At 47.0% G+C, this 22,066-nt stretch overlaps 1 protein-coding gene across 2 annotated transcripts in view; it reads right to left on the minus strand.

Moving 5' to 3' along the window:
- The window catches only part of RYBP (RING1 and YY1 binding protein), a 34,421-nt gene continuing 13,129 nt past the window's right edge, over window positions 775-22,066 (minus strand). For both annotated transcript variants that reach the window (XM_021409611.1, XM_021409610.1), the window contains exons 3-5: window positions 8,407-8,583; window positions 8,192-8,290; window positions 775-4,604 (exon numbers count right to left, since the gene is read on the minus strand). In XM_021409611.1, coding sequence (XP_021265286.1) covers window positions 4,352-4,604; window positions 8,192-8,290; window positions 8,407-8,583 — 529 coding nt within the window. In that variant the 3' untranslated portion in view covers window positions 775-4,351. The remainder of the gene's footprint in view (window positions 4,605-8,191; window positions 8,291-8,406; window positions 8,584-22,066) is intronic.

Raw genomic sequence — 22,066 nt, forward strand, 5'->3', positions numbered from 1 at the left:
TTCCAGCTGAGGTTAAAGCATTTAAGAGTCTGTTTGCACAGCGTGTTTTTTTTTTTTTTAACGCGACCTCTGGTTGTAACGCACGCTCCCCCCTGCACACACAAAAAGACTCAAATTGCTCTTAGGTTAGTAACCGTCTCATATTCCCCAGAAAAAAAAGAAAAAAAGAAAAAGAACTCCGGATAAGAATTTTTTCTTTGCATTTTACCAATCACTTGGTTCCCAAGTTTCAACATTGTATTTGGATTTGAATGGGCACAGAATGCCTCCAGCCAGGGAACAAGCAGCTTGTTTCCTAGCAGAGGACTAAACTACTGCTTGCAAAATAACGGCACTTTTACGCACCAAAAACACAGTTAGACCCTCAATTAAGTTCTGTTAATTCCACTCATGGGAGCTCGTTAGCACACGGCAACCGGAAGAGCTCCCAGGGGCTCTCACTGCACGGAGCTTTGCTGCTTCTACAGCCACAGCACAGGGAAAGCAGCACGGGGAGAGGACCCCAGTCCTGCAGCCACCACCAAGCTGCAGCGTGTCCCCGGAACACGGCGGACTCACAGCCAGGGCTCTGCAGAACTGGGGGGCTCGAGGGCAAGACAAAGCACTCCCCTGCTTCCGGACAGTGGCATCTCCCAAAGAAGAGAGCTTTGAGATGGAAGTAAATTTTACTATTTTATTTGTGAAAAAACTACAAGCAGAATTCATAAATAGACATTTCTATTTAAAGCAGGAAAATGATAAAGTGGCTTCTAATAACAGTCGTGCACATGCCAGTAACAGGAATATATTAACATCTTTTATTTGCTAGACAAAGAGCAGTGTCCAATATAAATTTCCCGAAAACATTTAAGACCTGTGAATTTCTGACCAGTTCACAAAACCACCATTGACACTTTAGCATGAAGATTAAAACAAACCTAACAGGACTGTCAGCTCTAAAGACTTTACAGAGCGGAAAAAACTTTCAGAAGCGTTATACAAGCTGTCTTTCTGGGCAAATGAAAAATATAGCTCGTATAATACATTAACATAAAAATCCACAAGATAAGATTATGTTTTGACATACTTAAACAAGCATTCTATATTTGTCTCCAACAAACAAAGCTAAGGAAATAATGTAACCATCTTTACACAGTAAATTAAGGTTACAAGTCATACACAAGAACAGAACTGCTTGCGCATTAAAAACTGTTCAGCTCCATTGTCATACTCTAAATGTTGGCTCTTAAAACCATTCGGTTACATACAAGCAAAGGTTATTATATAGTCAGCAATTAATAAGTTTTCAATAATTTAAGTTTATGGTAGAGCTTAAAAAAGTAGACTGAGAATGATCTTGGTAAGGCAGGTGAAAACATCTCAGTGGAAATAAACTCAAGGAAGCTACCGCCACGTTTGAGATCTGTCCAATTTGAGACCAGCGAAGTATTCCAATTAAAATAAATAGTCCGTTTGCCTAAAATGCTTTTGGATTCTTCCTTTGCATAACCATGTTAAACTGAGCGAGTCGGGCAAGCTGTGTCGGTATGTGTGTGTCTGTGTCAAATTGAAACTTAGCGAACGTAACACTGTGCTTCACTTACCTGCTTCTGTGCCGCTGAACGCCCAGAGCCCGGTCCTTCCTCTAGACTAGTGTTTTGGTGGCTTGGTTGTTAACCACGTTCCCCAACAACAGCAGGAAACCTACGGACGCAGTGTGAATGGAATCCCATTTCTGGACACGTGCCTTGGGGTGCTGCCCTCAGAAACCAAGTGCAGAAGCGAAGGCTGTCCTTCAAACCCACGGCACAACGGCCACGGACGAGGCCGGCTGAGCTGGATGCTTTGCTAGCAGTTCCTACCAAACGCAGAATTACAGGTCACTTGTCCCAAAGAAATCATCCCACTTATTTATAATCGTAAGCTACTTTATCAAGGAGGCACACCCAAAAACCAGATTTTTGCTTATTGAACCAGTAGCCGATGAGTAGCCGGGTACCGCGTTAAAGCTCTTTCACCTCATCTACAGGTCCACCCATTTGAGAAAGAAGCCATCTCCTGGTACACACAACGCTTTTTTTTTTTTTTTTTGCACAAATTCCCGGATTCGGCAACGAGTGTGAGCGCACGGCTGACGTGAAGCACCAGGAAGGGCCCTGCTGGAGGGCCGGGCCGGGCGCTCGCACGCGTCGCCGGATCGCGGGCACCATGCGCGCAAGCCTAATCGATAACGGATCGTTTATAAAGCAGTGCAAAATATACAAGTTCGGGGGCATCTTCAAAAAATCTCTCTTAAAAAATTATTCCAATACATTTCAGTAAAATAAATAAATATGGCTGACCAGTTTACCCTCCCTGAGACCCTTAAAGGAATAGTAAAAACTGGAAAAGGAATGTCTTTGCAATATCCCACTAATGTTAAAGTGTGGATTGAGAAATTCATAGTATTTAAAACTATGTATAATAAATTGTCTTGATGCTCGTAGGAAGCATCCGGTTTCCTTTGGTTCTTTAATAAATACTTTTAAAAATGCTTTAAAAAGGTAAAGACAGCCTATACCGCGGGGATCAGCAGAATTACACCGGGGTGCCCATAGGAACGCACTGGGAATGGCACCACCACCACAAAGGCACTGCCACCACGCGCACCCTCAGGCAGAGGCTGGGAAGGATCGGTGGCACCGCACGGCTTTCTGTCACCGTGGGAAAGGAACCTACGTCTGCTACTCAAAACCACACCGATTTTAAAGGAAATGTTACACCAGTTGCCTCCACAAAGAGAAAGGTCTCTTGCTGAGCAGATAATTCACAATGTAACAGCCGGCACGAAGTTGTCAAAAATAAAAGAAAAAGTGGCCCTTTTTCGTCATACCCCAAAGTTATGCATTGATGTTGAGCACAGCCACAGCCTCTGTGCCTGAAATTACTGCAAAGCACTCTGGGGCCACTAAACAAAGAAAAAAAGCCAAAGAGGGTTTTCTTTCCACCTCTTCAGACTAGTGTTTTAGCAGGATAATGCATGGAAGGTAAACTGTAAAGCAACACTAAGAGGCCAGGAAAAGGAATGACAGCCTGAATACATCAGAGCACGAAGGAAGGAGGTGCTGGTCACAAGCATTGCCCAGCACCAGAGCTTTTCACTGCTTCTGCAGCAGGATACCGGGAGCAACTGCTGCCACAAGCCTAACATCCCCACTGGGCACCGCTCAGCTGCTCCGGAGCACGGCTGGAATTGTGCCGAACAGCAATCCCACGGCGCAGGACAGGGAGCTGATGGCACCCAAGCACGCACTGCAGCGAGGAACAGCCCCGCGGCACTGCTGCCTGCAACCCCAAGCACAACTCCAGTTCTAGAGCTACCTCGGTCATTGATGCAGGTCTGCAAAACGGCCAAAATCCATCAAACCTAGGAATGCCGAACTTGTGTGGGATCGGCTACGCATGACATAGCGATGCTCGCGTTACCAAAGCGCGTGGATCTGGGCGTGCTGACACCAGCCTGGCTCTGAGCACCCACACTCCAGTTGGGCATGAACCTGCAAAGTGCCGAGCCGAGTCACTCCAGTGTGAACACGAGCTGCCTGGAGCAGACCTCTGATTTCACATCCCAAGGTACAAAAATTCCAAACTGTGTTCACTACACTTTAGCCATTGCTTAGGGAAGAAATGAGGAAGGAACAACGCGAGAAAATGGGTCCTGTCTAGGTTCGAACCTCCAGGAACGCTCCTCACCTACGAGCAGTTCCATTTCAGTTTCAGCACTTTCACAGAAGGGGACTGTCCCAGATCTTTAACTGCTCAGTATTTTGTTTTCACTTCACAGTGTTTCAAGCACCAGCGTTTCCATGTATTGGTTTCAAATAACCCTTTATATATATTTATTTATATATATATTTATATATAATTTATATCAAAACTGATAGTACACAGTATAACTGGAAGAAGAACTGAACTTAAAAAGGATATGTTGAAAGAGGATGGAGTTTGTGAATGCAATAAATAAAGCCCCCTTCCCTCCCACCCACTCCCTATCCCAAAACAAAAGTCGTAACGTTCATGGAAAATTGTGCACAGCAGATATTATAAAAAGTAGATTCAGGAGCACATCCAATTATAAATGATTGTTAGGAAAATCATATAAAACAATGGAATACATAAAAGTGTCAAGAGTAATCATTAGGGTGAGAAATTCCTCGGTGGCCAGATGCCCACGGCAAGCAGAAATTATCCTGGTTGCATCAGTAAGAGGTCGATGTCCAAGGAAGTGTGTTCAAGCACAGAAGAGGCTCTCCAGGATGTGAGCAGCGTGGGCAGGTGGAGTGTTTGAATTTCATACCCTGATTCATAGTTTCCACAACTCCATGTGCAACTTTCAGAAAGATTCGTCATTGACTGCCGACATGTCCCCCTTTGGCGTGGAGGAGCGGGACGAGCCCTTGTCTGTGCTCTCAGAGCCCGAGCTGCTCTGATTCTGTTGTTCTGATCCTGCACTGGAGGTCACTGTAGAAGATGACGTGGAAGAGGAGCGAGTCTTTTCCTTAAAGTCTGTGATAATTACCGTGACATTTCCCACCGTGACTGCCAGCTGTTGTGCAGTACTTCTGTCCACATTTTTCAGTCTGGGTCTAGAATAAACGAGAAAACATTTGTAAGCGCAATGTAAATAAATGAGAAGGGAAGAGTTCACTAGAAAAAAAAAAAACACAGCATTCAACAAACTTGGAGGTCGTCCTTCCACTCGCCTGCACAGACTGCAATAGCTGGGAAGAGAACCCAGGCAGCAGCGAATGCTGCACAGCAGAGGACAGAGGTCTGACCTCCTGCTCCCTGCAGCAGGGAGTTCCATCCCGGGGGAAGACGTGGCGTGTAGAGTGAGCGGTGCCGTGCTGCTGACATTTATCTTCACCCAGCTCCGCCAGAAAGCAGGGCACCAAACCAGAGCCAAGCAGACAGGAGCCAGGGAGACCTAGGATCTCCTCCCTAAAGGGAGGATGAAAGGATTCTGTTATCTAAATTCTCCATCTCCCCATGTGCCCTGATGTTATGAGACAAGGCTGTGACTCCGCAGTACAAAGCCACATTAAAGCATTTGAACACTGCTCTTTCATTCCCATATTGGAGCTTTGCAGCTGCAAACAACACGGGCACTGGGACAACTTGGCTCCTCTTCCAACCGCTTCGAGCTTCTACAAATCAGATGCCCAACCAGCCTATGTGTGAAATCGCTCAGAACATTCCCTCTGGAAACAAAGCGATTGGAAATAACATCCAGAACATACAATGATATTTCTTGCAGCTAGCTCTTTGGGTTAGGGGAAAAAAACAACAGAAGAGAAACTGATATTTATAGCTGGGGATTATCTCGGTAATTCGCATGCTGTGCTATCATTCAATTAGTAATGCAGCTAATAAGGGTCTAGACTCTAGGAAGCTGACATCCACGTGTGTTTCAGGGGCTGGTCCAAAGCCCTGATACAACAAACCTCGGACACTCCTCCAGCTGCCAACCAATTCCAAGTCAGCTGCAGCAACTGCTGCAATTTACAGCTTTTCCTCCTAATTAAAGGTCAGACTTAAGCAGTGGAATATTCTCAGTAGGGAAATTAAAAAGGAGAGTCTTTATACTTCAGTGAAAAGTAGCTTGCTGAGAGCTGCCTTATTCCAAGAGATGGAGGGAAGGATAGCTGCAGCTTTTAAACCAATTTTCTCTTTGTCTACAGCGTATTAGGCTAATGCAGCCTAAACAAAAAAGAAAATTAAGCTGATTTTGTGTTTGCCACATGTATCTGTTGGCTTGCAGTGCTAAGTTAACAAGAAGGAAGTCCTTAAAAAGTTAATCCATGTGGTATGCCAGAACTAGACAGAGTAGGAAGAAGCGTTAAGAATGAACGTACAGGTTCAGAGATAGGTAACTGTATTGCTGCAGACTTCCTCAACAAAAACGACGCTGCTACACCACAAGCAGTATTTTCATATCAAACCCAGAAGGTGTTTCATACAACAAGTTGTATATTTCTAACAAGCACAGCAGGAGCAACAATTCTAATAGCTACAGAACACAATCAGAATGCTAACCGCATAGGAATGCCCACGAGTGAAACTTCCCCGTCTGCTCAGCCCAGCAGCAGCGAGACGCACGCCCACGTGTACGCGTCGCACATACGCACTTGCTGGAGTGAGCAAGTGTAAAATAACCACAGACCAGATGAGATGATGTCACCTCGTTTGTGGGTGACAAGGAAGGGCAGCCAGCTCAGCAACTTCTGGGGTTTCCGTCAACTTTCGATAACATCTCCGATGAGCGCTGCCCCCAGAGCATCAGCACTGAATGCAGCAGTAAGCGTTCCCGGAAGCATAGTACACGTACGTATTTTCCTCCTCAAAGCCCGAGTTCCTCTAGGAAACCCAGCTCTTCCTGTAATTGGGCTGGGGCAGTTGTTTGCTCCCTTACTGAGAAACAGCCCAAGACACGCTGGCCCAGATGCACAAACAGACCTCACCGCCTCCACCTCCTGACAGCACCAAACGTGCGCTCCTGCCGCAGCTTCTCCGAACCCACCGCTGACCAAACACTGAAGAAGTTTATGGCCAAGTAAGTAACGTGCTTCAAAAACAAGGAGCACAGGACAACGCAGAATAAACAAAGGGGTTCTGTCAGAAATAGGCATGGAAACCACAAGTTCAAAGGGGACTCCTTCGAAGATGAGTTACCAAAAAACATTAAGAAACTTGGGCATGAAAAATAATAAAACAGGTAACCTGGAACTCCATAAAATCGGGGCCTTGAAGAGATGACTGACAACAGTAACAGTGAGAGCACTGAGCTGTAAGGAACGTTCCACTAAACTAAGCACTTAGAAAGAGAGTATAATTTTCAAAGGAGATTATGTATCCCCTAAAAATCGTCCAGGTAGACCTGATACTACTAAGGATTAATTAAGAACGACAAAGTCTTGTCACAAAACATGAACTAGATAACTCTGCAGTAGACAGAATGACTCCTTTAAGGAGTGAAAACAATTATTTGATGCAATCTATCAACATAATGTTATCTCATTAGTCAAGTGCATCAAGTCTCCTGCATCCTAAGCCTCGAAGGACGTAATGTTTTGAAAAGAACAAGAAAAAAAATATCACTGCAATAAAGCTGTACTTCTACAATTAGCTCAGGAATATACACTTAAATCTTTGGACACCGAGGAAGACAGTTGGCAGGAGTCACCACAAACAGCTCTGCCTTCTAGTTTAAGCACAACAAATCTCACAATGCCTTTACTACATTCAAACAAATTACTCTGTAAAGGATAGTCACCGTTAAATGTTTTCCTTCCATTACTTAACATCTTCCAAGACAATTTTCTGCAATCACATCTTGCTAATCTTAATGCTAATGCAACAGTGGAAATCATATTTCACATGTACTTCATGACTATTTGCAGCTAACTAATGTTGCTTCAGTTCACACAGCTTCACTGGAAAATACCTGTATTACAGAACACCATTAGGAGATGCAATTCTAATGTAGCCCACACAGGGAAATGCGCCCAGCTGAATTCTGCTTCTTGCAGCAACATTCAAGAACGCAAAACCTGCACTCTGACTCCCAATTTTTGATTTATGAAGCAAAGCACAAGACACAACTTAAGGAAAACAAGCATGGAGTATCACTGTAGGCAAGACTAGGATCAAACCTCTGTCCATAAGCAGCTGCTCATTTCAGACAGATAAACACAAGACCAACCGTTCATGCTTTTTGCTGATAGCAAGATTCCAACAAATCTGCTCTTGCAGTCTTAACTCCAGCATACTCAGGGAATTACCTTGACAATTACTGTGACTTAATTACAGGTAAGGAAATAAGAAAAGGAAGCCTTCATTACTGCTACTGAATGATGGTAAGAATTCGACCAAGATCAGTACGACGACTGATGAATTCTGTCCAGCCAAGAAGCATTACTACCCAGGTGACATATGATTTAAGCAATGAAATGAGAACTGAGTGGCTAATGGAACAAGAATTCCCAATGCTTGAATCTGTCCTCACCAGAAGAGCGTTTGAGTGCTTACACACACACAGCCAAGGAAGGTAGTGTCATAACAACTGTACCAGATCCCGGCCATCAGACAGTACTGCCAATCCACCAAAAGAGCAGTGCCTGCTATTTAATCCAATTCTCAGATATTAAGAGCATGATGTTTTCCATTAAGTTACCTTGAAGTGTGATTTGAGTCGCTCGTCTTTGTTGTAGTATTCCCAGACTGTATGCTGTTTGCTTCACTTGGAGGATCTTTCACAATATCTGACTTTGGTCTGTAAGAATTGGAAGGAAGAGGGGAGATTGCGTTAGATTAACGTTCAAATCATTCAATCAATGCACAGCACTGCTTAAGTCACATCACATTTAACACTGCATCCTTGAAACTTACTTAGTCTTCTTGTTAGTGTTCTTCTTTGTGACACTGGGACTGATTTCCTTCTCTTTGTCAGGTTTTTCTTTATCTTGTTTTTCTACTTTCTCCTTCTTCTCCTTCTTGGGTGGAGGTGGGGTTGCATACTGCTGGGCAACTTGTTGTGCCACCAACTGAGAGTTTATCCTAGGTTTTCTGCAATGAAATAGATCTGTAGTCAGACATATAAAGCAACAATTACTTCACAGAAAGCACTGCAAAGATCTATTCTTGCAACTGGCAAGAATGCCTCACTTAAGAAATACCACATGGATGCCCTCATTTCACGTTGAGTACCACTGTTGCTACCAAACAAGACACAAATTTTCAAATTAAGAAACGCTCCCAAGTGCTGTTTCATCATTTTCAGCCTCATCTAATACTCTTTAAGTATAATGCTCCCTTTCTTCCACCCATCCCATGAAAACACAGCCTGAGTTTAGGGACAACAGAGAAAGCAGCTTCCAAGAAATTGCCAACCACCCCGCATGGGCTACGCTTCAACAGAAGGAACAGGGCTAAAGACAGAAGTGAGTGCCCTGATAAATATCAGGCTCCATCGAATATTCCAGCTCTATTTTTTCAAATGAGTTTCTTGTGCACTGATGCAGCAAGCCGCACATGTAACAAAGAACAAGAGAAGGTAACTGAGATGGCTTTGTCCCAGGCACCAGGACTGAAATTCACAGAAAACAAACAGGCATTCAGCACCCTATGGGGAGAAAGGCTGTGCCAGCCCCCGGCACATCGTCCTAGCACCATTGCCTGAAAGCCCCGAGCAGAGCTCTGGGATATAAACAGTGCACGTTCAGGCTGAAAGAGAGGCACAAGAGAGTCAGCTCCTCCCAATCATGGTGAAGTCCTCAGCATGGGGCAGGAGGAACAGCCACTTGCCATCAGGTACCAAACCAAAGCAAGGCACCGGCTTACACCATGACTGCCACAACAGCTGGAGTCTGAGCAAGGTAACCGAGCAGCACACAGGCCAAACAATGCACAGCAACACAACTCACAACTCAGGTTGGAGCCAAAAAGAAAAAGGGAACTCAACAAAGGTAAGCAAAATGTCTTGCAAAGACAGTTTCAAATTATGATTTATACAAAAAAATAACCAAGGCATGCAAGAACCTGACGCTCACACAGTCCCAAGTCATTCATACCTTGGTTTCTTCTGCATTCCCCAACCAAACTTTCAGCTTAGCAACTCGCCACCTCACCTTCTGGCCCAGCACAGAGCAGTCCCATTGCACCACAAAGACCTACATCCCCACCCCATCCCTGCAGCTTTGGAGGGGAAGGAAACAAAGTTGTCAACTCCATTAGTCTTCCACTAGGAGCTGAACACTAATTGCAACAGTTGCTGATGCTTGTCCACGTTGTTACACTGGTTACAAGCACAGCTCAAGCTTCATGCACAGACCAGACATTAACAGGCCAAGGAAAGCCTCCAAGGCAGCACTCAGCTGGCACCTGCACCAACATGGGGACAGTGGGAACTATGGGGAACCACGACCCCCATGAAGCTCCCAGGTTGTTCTGAACCTGCTTGCACTGCAGTTACACCGCTGACTGCTGCTGGAGCCCCGAAGCACCAAACCTTATTAGCCTCATCATCACCTACATCATTAATGCCGCCCTGCTGATTACCCAGCTCTTCAGATTGTCAGCTCTTTGGCCCCGCTCAGTGTTACAGGGCACAAACCCAAGGCACTGCACGCTCCCAGTGGGAACTGGCAGCTGCTGCCCTACAAACAAGGCAGCTTGGTCAGCCTGCTCCAGCAACAGGCACCACCAACCCCCAGAGCCACCTTAGGCATGGCTACTCTTCCTACAAACGTACATTGAGCCACATCTACTCCAATGCTTGATTTCACAACAACAGGTTATTATCAAGTCTACAAGCTGGAACTGGGGTAATCTACATCAGCACCACCAACATTTGGATTTTTCAAGCAGTACAGAAACTACTATGCATTTTGTGCTACAATCTGTACATGCTTCCTAGAGAAAAACTAATCTGGATTTCAGCCTTAAATAAGTATGATGCACCAACAACTACCATGCTGAAAAGCTTTGCAGATCAGACCAAGCAGTTCCCCATTCTACACAACAGTTTACAAAACAGTGGAGGTGTTTAGCATCCTGGCATCTAGAACCCTGGTACCCAGCAACTCCTGTCTGCTGACTGTGAACAAGCATGCACCAAAGCCTTTTGTTATACAGAGAAGTCACTCGGAGCGATGCAGCCACGTGCAGCTGGCAGCAGCAGCTCGTAGCAGCAGCTCGTCTGAAGCAACCTGCTGACCCGCTGCTCTTCCAGGAACAGAAAGTTATGACACTTTTCCTTGCCAGCAGCTAATTCGATTAAATAATAATAATAAAAAAAAAGGATGTTCGTGCATTGTTTCCTGATCTTCACTTCCTATATCTTAAAAAGCAATGTGAAAAATCTCAAGCATCGAGAAACCTTCAAAGGATGGGCAGGAACCGTCTCCCTGCACAATTAACCCCATGGCGTGGAGCTGCCTCCCGTGCCACGCTCACAGCAATTGGCTGTTCACCCAGGCAGGTAAATCAGAACCTTGGGCTGTGCGTGGGAAGTCCCAGCTCGGGAACCTGAGAGCACCACCTTCCAAGTCTCCCTGCTTTTAATTCCGCTGCTGTTTGTGATGTTATTCTCAACCTTAATGGCTACTGAGCTGCAGTTCATGCTGCTTGAACACAGATTTGAATTTTAAAGGGGAAACTTATCAACTAAGGCCGCTCATTAAAAAGAAAAAAAGAACACAAGTCAGAACACACGTTCAGCAGCCAGCATAATAACAGCAATAGCAGTAACCAAAGCCCTGCAGTCAGGCCTGAAGTGCTGCTCCAGCCAGGACCCGCTGGTTACAGGCCCTTCACAAGAAGCCAAACAAAGCAATCGCAACAGCATATTTCCAGCACAGCAAGCCATAACCATAGTAACCACAACCGAGGGATGTGCCCGCAGCAGCCCAGCCTCGCTCCGAGCACCAGCTCCAGCACAGCCCCGTCCCGCAGCTCGGGGTGCTCGGCCTTCCAGGAGCAGCAGCACTGCTGGGTGACAGCCGCACCGAGCGCCGCTCTGCTCGCCTCCCTGAGTGTGAGCAGGGATGGAACATCAGTGGGGAGAACAAAGCCCTGTTCCCACGTGGGCTATCACAATTTAGCATCCCCCCCCGCCCCCCGAATGTGAAGTCGTAAAAACAGAAGGAACACTTTTTTGCCACTTTTTTTTTTTTTTAATTCCTTTTTTGCCTTTTTCCGAACATTACAATGTGGCTGAATGTCCCTGACCCTAATTCTGTTCCCATCTGGCACTTTTTTTTTTTTTTGGCACTCTCCGAAGAGAATGCTTCAACTCAAGTACACCATTATTATCTTCATATATCATTTCAGCAGAATAACCTGAACAGGAACTTAAAGCCTCTTCCAGATTTTCTGTACAGCAGAACCTCAGAAACGAGCATTAACCATTTTATCCCAAATCTGCTCACCAGCTTGCTGTCTGTAACATTAGAACAAAGCATACTAACCATGAACATATTCAGGTGACAAAAATCAAACCTCACCTCAGCCTCTTCTAAGCAGCACACCAATACGTATCTCATCATTTAGCCTAAGGTCACCGTGCACGCAACACAGCCAGCAAATCCCAGTCTCCAAAATGAATGTCTTTGAAGTGATGTAACACTGTGTAGTGGTCCCAAACACACCCAAGTTCCACACCAGCAACAAAAAGGCCAAAATTGCTGCAGTGATGGCAACAGCTGAGCCTAAGAACAAATTTTTCAATATAAGCACCTGGGACAGGATGGTTTCCCATTACCTGGCATTACGTCAGGCTTTGCTTGGACAATTTCCCCATAATTAAGGTAACAGGCTGGGTAAAGACTGAGCCGTAAAGGTGCAAACCCAATGTGACATAAATGAACACTGCCCATGTTTTCAGAATCCAGTGACAAGGACTGTCTTCTCCCACCCCAAAACTAAGCACAATTAAACTAAATCAAACCATGCTTTCAAAAGTGCATTCAAATTGCTTCGCATTAGTTATAGTGTTCGACTGCAGCTGACATCACAGGAGCAGCTACTGGCAGCAAAGAAATCATGACTTACGAGAAAGCTGAACGTATTTGGCTATTTAGAGAGTGATTTCGGCACCCAGATACTCCCTGCTACCACAGAACATCCCAAGTTGGAAGGGCCCTGTAAGGAGCATCGAGTTGCACTCCTGACTGCAGAGAGGACCGCCCTACCCCTCCCCTAACAGAGCTGCGCCGTACCCTGGGACTGTCCCATTAAGTGACACGGTGCGTGACCCGCAGGAAGCACCCCCAAGTGCCAGCCCTTCCACCAAGGCCTCCCCACATGCTGCTGTGTTCTCAAAGCAAGAAAGCACCATGCTTCTAAGGCTCTGCCAACCATCTCCCCAGGCACTTCCTTCCAGATCTGCAAGCTCGCCTTTGAAAACCCGTTTCAGGGCTGAAAACAGAGCACAAGCACAGGGCACAGATCACACCACACGTTCAACATGTGCTGTTTACTCGGAGCTGGATTTGCAGAGGGATAAAGGAGGATAAGTCTCACCGTGTTTGTCACGTGACCCTGATTTCTGTATCTGGTCGAGATTTCTCTGATCCTGTTTTCTCAAGACAACGCAAGCCACCCATCTCCCGAAGACACGGCGTGGAAACCGCAGCCTGCTTTACAGCCACAGCAGCACACACGGGGACTCCGGCAATCCCAGCAATGTGGATCTAATTATAATTGCTCTTACTCTCCTACAACTCTGTTATCAGAAGAATGAAAGTAGCATCAAGTGGGATTTCAGAGTCAAAAGCCTCATGTAACATGAAGTACTGAGGATTTGGGTAATTTCATGCTGTTCGAGCTTTGATGCAAGCGGTGATACAGCAGACCTCTGAGAGGCTCTCCGCTTCTTTTGAGGAAATCTGTTTCATATGCAGCGCAGTGTAAAGTTGAAGTACATGATTATTTTAATAATCCCAGGAACACGAGTGTGTCTACGCTCAAAGGAAAAACGGGACTGAAAGTATTGATGTGTTTATGAAACCACTAGTGCCAGAACAATGGTACAGTAATCCCACTTCTGAGAAATTCTGCAAAGGGAGTCTAGGAACCAACCCAACAAAAAGAATAAAATCACCTCCTTTACGGAATGTTACACCTAGAAGAACCAAAGCTTTAGAGAAATTAAGCCATAAACATGATGGGGTGAGCACTCCTCCGTGCACGCATGTCTTCCAGCTCACCTGTGGTGACCACACAGTCTGTCTCAGCAACAAGAGAAGAGACAAATGGACAAATGGCCCTTAGTGTACAACTGCACCACGGGAGCTGCATACAGACACCTGAAGTTCCCCATGTAATACAAGACCACAGGACAGCAAGAACAAAAGGTCAAACAGCAAAAAACACGTGACCGAGTAGTATTCTGTTGAAAGAAGGGAGTTTCCCTTCAGCACTGACTGCTTGAAGTAGCTGTTTAAAAATAAAGAAGCTAACCCAAGGAAGATCTAACTTTGGGTGGCAGCTTTGGCTTTTTCATGGGCAAGAGACATCTGTGTCAGCGGAAAGGACAGGTTTGCTACGAGCCGTACACACGAGGACACAGCAAAGTGTTTCGCAGGACTGTCAGCGTTAGGTCTGAATATTTTGGAAAGAGAAAAGAGAAAGAAAATAATGACTTCACACAAACAAAACCATTGTTCGCCACGGAACACACAGAGTCCACTTAAAAACGCAAGGCCTCCTATGGAGAGCTTCCAGCAAACCCCCAGTGACTCCTGCGTGCTCCACAGCAAAGGGCACAGATGTGAAGCTAAGGCTTCACAGGACGGGCTTAGCAACCCCCCTCCCATTTTTTTTTTCTCGTCCTTAAATTAAGAATTAAAAGGTTATTAAATTAAACGCAAGCACTACTGGAGAAAGCATTTACTGGAAGCTGCCTGGTCGCTGCCCATCCGTCACTCCACGGCGTCAGAGGCTCTTTCGGTGATGCCTGCAGGAATATGCAATTCTTACATCTCACCAGGAGCTTCAGCACTGGTTTTTTCCTTACTATTTGGGCATATTTACAAATCACGATGCTCACCAGCTGGAGAAGGAGCTCAATAGCAGGAGTATCAGCACACGAATCACACTGTGAGGATAAAGTCAGAGGGTGGGGATGTCTGGGGAATGGCTGGAGTATTTCTCACTGGAGATGCACCCTTACAGCTCGCCCTGGTGACACCAGGGGACAGAGCTCACAAACCCTAGCACAAGGAGAGCTCCTGCCGCACTCAGGAGTGATGAGCCATCCTCACAAGGTCCTCTGCAAAACTGCACTTTGAGAGAGCAAAAACCCTCCTTCTGCAACAACTTCACTTGTATTGTCTCTGCAGGGAAGAAGTTCTACAGCAGTAGGAAAACTGAGCTACTACATACAAAACCCACAACCAAGTTTATACAAATCCAGATGCACCATAAATGTAAAGACACAATCAAGCCTGAACCTGAGAAGATGGCCCTCAGATTACTGACTCATTTTCCTTAGGCTATGTTCTTCGGTCACCAGAACTGCAAAAGCTGCGGCACTGCTGCTTCTGGCACCTCCATCCACAGACACACCTCACTGCAAAGCTACCAAATGATCCATGATTTACCACTTCCAAAATTGTTGGGGAAAATTCACTGATCCCAGCACAAAATTTACTCGCCTGCTATCACCCAAAGGATGATAAAACCAAAGCGATTTCACTCGCATGTCAGAAATAAGCTACTCTCACTAGCAAAAATTGGAAAACAGTTCATAAAGCTGGCAGCAACCACAATGCGTGCAATAAAGTACTGAGATTTACAACAAAACAATTCCTTGAATGCTGCTTCCTGTTGGAGTCTTTATTCAGCTGTGTATAATCCCGTGGAAAGCAAACAGTCCCCAACTTCCCATCCCGCAGCAAGGTGCACTGGCAGCACGAAGGCTGATAGCTCTGTGCTTACAGCAGCTGAGCCATTTCTCTGGAGTCCCCGTGTTGCAGAGCTACCTGCAGCGCAGGGATGTACGAGTTCATTGGTGTGAGATCGTGCTGTGCCTGTGGCACGGCAGCACTCCGTATGCTTGGGGAAAAAAAGACTTCTCTATCATTTACCAGCCAGGCTCAATTCACACAGCAGCAAGATGAGACGCTACCTGTTCTACAGCAGATGCTGAACAGTCTCTGTTGGCCCTAAATCTCCAGGGATGCCATGAAAAGGAGCCAAGTGAGCAAGGCAGGGATTTTAATTCAGCTACATCAGGAAGGCTTTACCTCATGAGAGAAGCTGAGCTCTGCCACAGCACACTCTGAACAGAAACGGTTGCTGCCTGTGGTCCGAGAGGAAAGCTCCCTGCCCAGTGGAGCAGCGTGCCCTCCTAACACTGCATGGAACACCAGATGCTCTGAGACAAGGACGCACGTTGGCATGCCTTTTTAGAAGGCAACCATGTGCCTTAGAGCTTTATTTCTTGTCATGAGATACATAATGAGAGCAGAACACAGACAGTTGAGCAAAGACCCTTGTGCCTGAGCACAGCACTCTGCTGGGGAAGCCCAGGGAGCCCCCAGCTGCAGCTCTGCTGCTGCTTCTGCATCAGGCAAATCAGCAATGCACAGCCCCAGGAGCACCACCTTGGCTTTCAGAATTGTTGCTCCCGGGCTGGAGGAACTGACTTCATTTCAGCTCTTCCTCGCCTAACGTTTATTTGTATAAAACAGACCCACACGAACATACAGAAACACAATCACTTGACCCCCTTCCGAGCTCCAAGGAGGGAAAGAGAGCAAGCTCTGTTGGAAGTTCTTTCTTTGAATTCTCCAAAACAATCCTGGTGCTCCATCACACAGCAGCAGTTATCACTGTTGAAAGCTACCAGCTCAGCCAGGAACCAGCGCCAGCTGCAAATCACCACGACCAGCCCGGCACCATCACTTAAAGTCATTTTCCATTTAAAGAGCCTCCCATCAGTGCCCGAGCAGCCTTTCATTACCCATCCCACTTAATACCCACAATCTCTCCACAGCTCACTCGCTCCGTCTCCACTGACCGAGCAGCACGGGGACTGCTGCGTGCATTATTGGGATTCCTGATGCTTTCTCCCTGCCGGCACAGAGCTGCCCTTGGCCGCGTGCCCGACCCACAGCGCGTGGGGAACTGGCAGCCTGATGCAAGGCAGCAGCTGAGCGCGGACGCACCGAGCCCAGGGCACTGCCAGCAGCTGCACAGAGCTGCAGGAGGAGGAGATGCATACACAAGTGCTGTGGTCGCCCGCTGAGAGGAGAGCATGCACAGCAAGAGCAGTGACAACGCTCAGCGTGCTGCTGGAGCTCCGGGCTGGACCTGCAAGTGGAAATTCTGGGGTTCACTTTGTTTAGAAGGAAACAGCAGCAATGTGCAATTAGCAGATAGGCGCACATTTAACGTTGTTCCTAACGAAGAAGGGCAGTGAAAGCAAAACTGGTTTGTAGATGAATGAAGTACAGATGTGCCAGGGAGAGCTTTCTTAGAAATGGAAGAACGCACAAAGTACCTCTGAAGTTTCACTTCCCCCATACAGTGATGCACAACAGAAAGTCCAAGCACAGTGCATCCTTCCCAACCCCTCAGACCCCACATGCTGTACCACACACCAGGATTTTCTACACTATATTTGATGTCAGACTACAGATTTTTGAGAATTCTCAGTAAAAGATAAACGGTTCCCAACTCTATAGCTAAGCATAGGAACTTTTAGGCAGTGTTATAAGACTATTTTGCTGCTGATGAACACATACTTCTTATTTTACAACACCAAACACAACACCAGAACTACTAAATGGAAGTCTTGAAAACCATCACTGAGCAGTCGCATGGGGCTGGGTTGGTGCTTCAGGTGTATTCCCGCAGCACACCACCCAGGCAGCTCAGCACCACCTCTATTTATCAGTTTGGTTCGTTTCCACGTAGCGATGGGGAAGCTGTGGCAGTGACTTGCCCCAGGATGACTACAGTAGAAGAAAATACATAGAGGTCTTCCAATCCTCAAGATCACACCACATCAGAGACGCACATCTACTAGATTACAGAAATTACTCGTTGCTACAGATTCGCAGAAATGAGTCAGTGAGATACTACCATCTCACATTGCTTCCTCTTCTAATTTCTTCCTGTATTTGTGTGGCTAATTGTTTATTCCAAGTAAAAGCAAGCTAAAAACAGAAGCATGTTCTTACTCAAACGCAACGCACACAACAGCACGGACTGCCTTAGCAGCTACCTCCTAGGAGTGCGTACCCACACACCGCACCAAAGCCAGGGAGAAAAAAAGAGCCAAAGCCTCCTGCATCGGCACAACGATGCAACAACCATCAAGAAGAAAAACACAAAATATTTCCTCCTTATCTTGTCCTTTGTTAATCGCTGGGGTGGCTCCGAGCAGGAGCAAGCTGTGGGATCCCACCAACAGAAGGCTTTTGTGCTGGGACAGGGACAGCAGCGCCCTGACACGTGGATCCAGAGCCCAGAACTCTTTAAAGGTTCAGCAGGAACTTAGCAAGTGGGGTAGCTTTAAGTTTGCTGCTTGAAAATCATCACCTCTACTAGGAACGCTGGGGGCACACGAAGTCAAAAAGGCTGAAGCAGCCACTTACAGTAAATACTGCAGTAACAACTTCAAGAACCGTGAGCTTTCCAGACAAGTTTCCTCAAAACAAACCACCTTGCGAGTATTACAAAAAGATGAACTGAAACAACCACTACGGCACAAGCACAAAAGCAGAGAGCTTTCCTACACGTGTTCACTTCAGCAGCAGACAGTGTAACTCAGAATCCGCTGCCTCGCTGCCCTGGGACACGCAGGGGCCGGCTTTGGGTTGGTGCCCGTTTACTTCGTAGCTTCCCTGTTTACGCAGCTCCTTCCCCCTGCAGCAGCAGCCCTAGAGAGCTGGCTGTGTGCTGCTCAGTGCCGGGCGAGCAGCTCCAGCCAACACCTACATGCACCCCGCAGCTGGCTGGCTCCTGCTGCTGCTGCTGGGAACTGCTCCTCCCAGCCTGGGGAAAGACCCGAAAGGGTGAGACGTCATCTCAGAGCTGCTTAAAACATACGTTTATATGCCATCCCCAAACCTCCAGACGCCCGAGGTTGCTGTGGATATGACAGACACTTCCCAGTGTTTCAGATGGTCTGTCGTCCCAGCTGAGGCTCGGCCCTCAGCCCATCCCTGCCAGCAGGCTCCTCCTGCCCGGCACAACGTGGAGGTCCTGCGGGGCTGGGGCTGAACCTCCAGGCACGCGTGTTTGCAGCAGGAAGCCTGGCCACAAACGCCCTTTGTAAACAAGCGTGCTCATTTTGCCGTGCTGATAGAGCTTTTCCGTGGGGATTTCCACTGTAAGGCAGCTTTCTGACACAGCACAGATCTGCTTTATTTCCTCTGGGAGCCGCATGCTCGCATGAAGGTGTAAATCCAGGTTTACGGTCCTGATCTCAAAAGCTCCCACCCAGCGCTCCTGTCCTCATCATCGCCAACAGCAGCTCCGCACCACGGCTGCACCTCGTGCTGTAGGTACACCTGCAGGCTCAGCAACAGCTTTCCATCTCCCACACGGAACCCATCATCACCAAACCCCTCCACAGTGCGCACAAACACCAGCAAGCTGGCTCCTTAATACCCTGCAGCTCTCACACTGGGAGCCAGGATAAGACGTTAAAGGAAAGGCAGTTCCACAACACAAGTTCGCCACTTCTCCATCCCACCTGCTGCAGCAGTGCCCCAGCACGCCGCAGCCCTCCAGACAAGCATGGCAGGCACCCACACCCTGCCACTCTCCTGTAGCTAGATAAAATACCTGAAAATAAGACTCTGAAGAGAGCATTACACAGCCAAGTCTCACGAAGCCGGCCTGTCAGAGAGCAGCAGAGCATGCCTATGCACAGAGCCCACTGGAAATGCAGGACTCGTGCTTCCACAACTTACTTTTTTTTTTTTTTTTTACTGCTGTATAAACAAACAAAACCACCAGAGTGGTTTCACAAGCACACTCATCTGCTGCTTTAATAAGACAGATTCCAACGACAGAATTGGGCAGAACAGGTCTTCTGTCCTGGAGGCAAGTTTGAAAAGCTCTCAGTAGACAGCAACGCACAGGAAAAAGGCAGTGGCTGTGACAACAGCTTCATCTTACGCCTCTTGTGTTCGAGTGAGTCTTCTACTTGGACATACCCCATTAAAGAAAGCACTCAGAGCTAAACAGATAGACTGAAGGAGAACCTAGTCTGAACGCACAGAACTCAGGGTAAGCAGCAAATCCTTAAGCAAGATGCTGTAAAGTGAGGTATGCGTACACTTCACCTCAGATTTTGCTTACTAAAAATATTCCGGGAAAAAAAAACCATAGATCAGTTGAATAGGTCTGTGCTGATTTCATCTGCAACACAGTCCGTGCACTTAATCGCTATTTCTCAGAACTGGATGCACGGTGGGAATTGAACTTCTTTGTGAAAACAGGTGTGAGTGTTTGTGAGAGCTGCGCTCGGCTCTGCCTCGCTCCTGTTATAAATAGAATGCAACCTTCGTTAAAGCCTCTCTTCATTAAAACACTTCAGTTGTGGGATCTACTTCGTGCCACTCGAAGCCTGAATTTAACATACAATAAGCCCACTTTTTTCTACAATACACTTTAGACAGTCGCCGAAAAGAGACTGCTTGCATAACAGGCATTATGCAATTTCCCAAATAAATAATACCCTTGCAGGGGGGAAGATTACAAAGTCCTCCAGATTTTCAAGGCTACAGATTTGGCTTCACAAGCAGAGTCCGTAAGAAGCACATGTCATCCCCGATCCTCCGGGACGTCCGCACCCAGAGATCCCACCAGGGACGATGCCCCGCTGGGTGCAAACAAAGCAGCCCAGCAGAACACCACTTGCCACCACTGCTCTGTCTCTCAAGAGCTTAAAGGAAGTTGACACCAGCTAAAACGCTCTGGCATGGATGCGGCTGTATTTTTAAAGCTATTCTTCAATTTGCTTTGCTGCTACTAAGATGGTTTTATTCTATCAGTAAGAAGAGACCAGGAAAAAAAAAAAGCAACTTACTAGCCACTTTTATCCCTGAACGCTATAGCCAGAGCAAGCATAGCATGGTATCTTGAGTGAGAAAGCAGGCCCATGGCAAATGGTTCAGGTGCTGGAGCCCAGGGAGGCCTCCACCCACAGCTTCAGCACCAGAGCACAGAGGGACGTGGAGTTTTGCAGGGCAGCATCCATCCTGCCAGCAGCACAGAAGCTACACTTCCACAGCTGAGCTAATCAGTCATGTGCCAAACATAAGCGGCATTTATCTCCTCCAAACAGCAGACTTCTTAATTATCCAAGGTCAGTGGCAGCGAATATTGAACAAACTGACACAGGGAACCCACGCAGAGCAGAACTGGAGGGCAGGCGCTCAGCGCACCCAGCAGCAGCAGCACATCTCAATACTAAGCCGCTCTTTTAAGACATGGGAATTACTTTCTAAATAATCGATCGATACATTTGTTAAGGCGCCAGTTTTAGAAACCTTTATCAAGTTATGCACCAGGATCATTATTCTCTTTTTTAATTAACTAATATTTGGAGTAGGGTGCAAGGCTTTAGACAACTAAAGCGAGCGAGTGGCACAATTACACCAACCTTTTATCAGACTCCTTCAGCGTTACAGCAGCAGCTCGGCATTCTGATCACTGCGTGCTCAGGACATTCACATGTGAGCTCGTCACAGAACAGCAACTACTGGGGAAATCTCAATGACCATTTCAGCTTCCCCACAACGCAAGTGGTGAGAGGCTGTCAGAGCTTTACTAGCAATGTATAACACAAAGGCGTTGCACAATTTCCCTGAAATTTCTATTCAAAAGAGCAACTACACAAACGCTCATTAGCCTCAGCCTGAAGAGCTGTTTCATGTAGTACCCACCGTTACACAATAAAGGAAAACTTCTGCAACGCAAAAGCAAATAACACCCAAACTGAGCAGGATTCTTGGTTCGGTCCTGCGCTGAGAAGGGCATCAGGGAGGAGAATGGGAAGGGCACCAGGAGTGCTGCCCTATGGCCTGGGACGGCACCAGCCAGCAGCCATACCCTGTCCTGGCAGCTCAGCCTCCTGGCCTGTCATCGCAACGCCTCCATGTGCCACCAAGTCCCTGCCCCTTCACAGAGCCATGCAGTGGCCTCGCTCACTGCCTCTTCCTGCAACTGGAGCAGCTGAGCATCACATGGATGGGACCACCTCCCAGCGAGGAAGGAGCACATCGCCTTTCACAAACACTGTGCCCCCAGACCCAGTGGCCACCACTCCATCCCTCCCTCTGGGGCCAGAGCAGCTGCTGGACCAACCTGAGCACGTCCTGGGGCAGTCACACATGAAGCCTCACGCAACTTCCCTAAGCGTGTTTTCTCTCCAACATGCCACACCAAGGAGGAAAAAACGTATCACTATGAGTTCATCCGCTAACACAGCGAAGAAAGATTTCTTCCTGAAAGTTACTTCAAAATGAGCATAAAAAAAGTAGAAAACCGTCTATTTTGCCCCCTCTCAAGGCACGACGAGGCTCCA

Source organism: Numida meleagris, chromosome 11, assembly GCF_002078875.1.
Source record: "Numida meleagris isolate 19003 breed g44 Domestic line chromosome 11, NumMel1.0, whole genome shotgun sequence".
Classification (NCBI taxonomy): Eukaryota; Metazoa; Chordata; class Aves; order Galliformes; family Numididae; genus Numida; species Numida meleagris.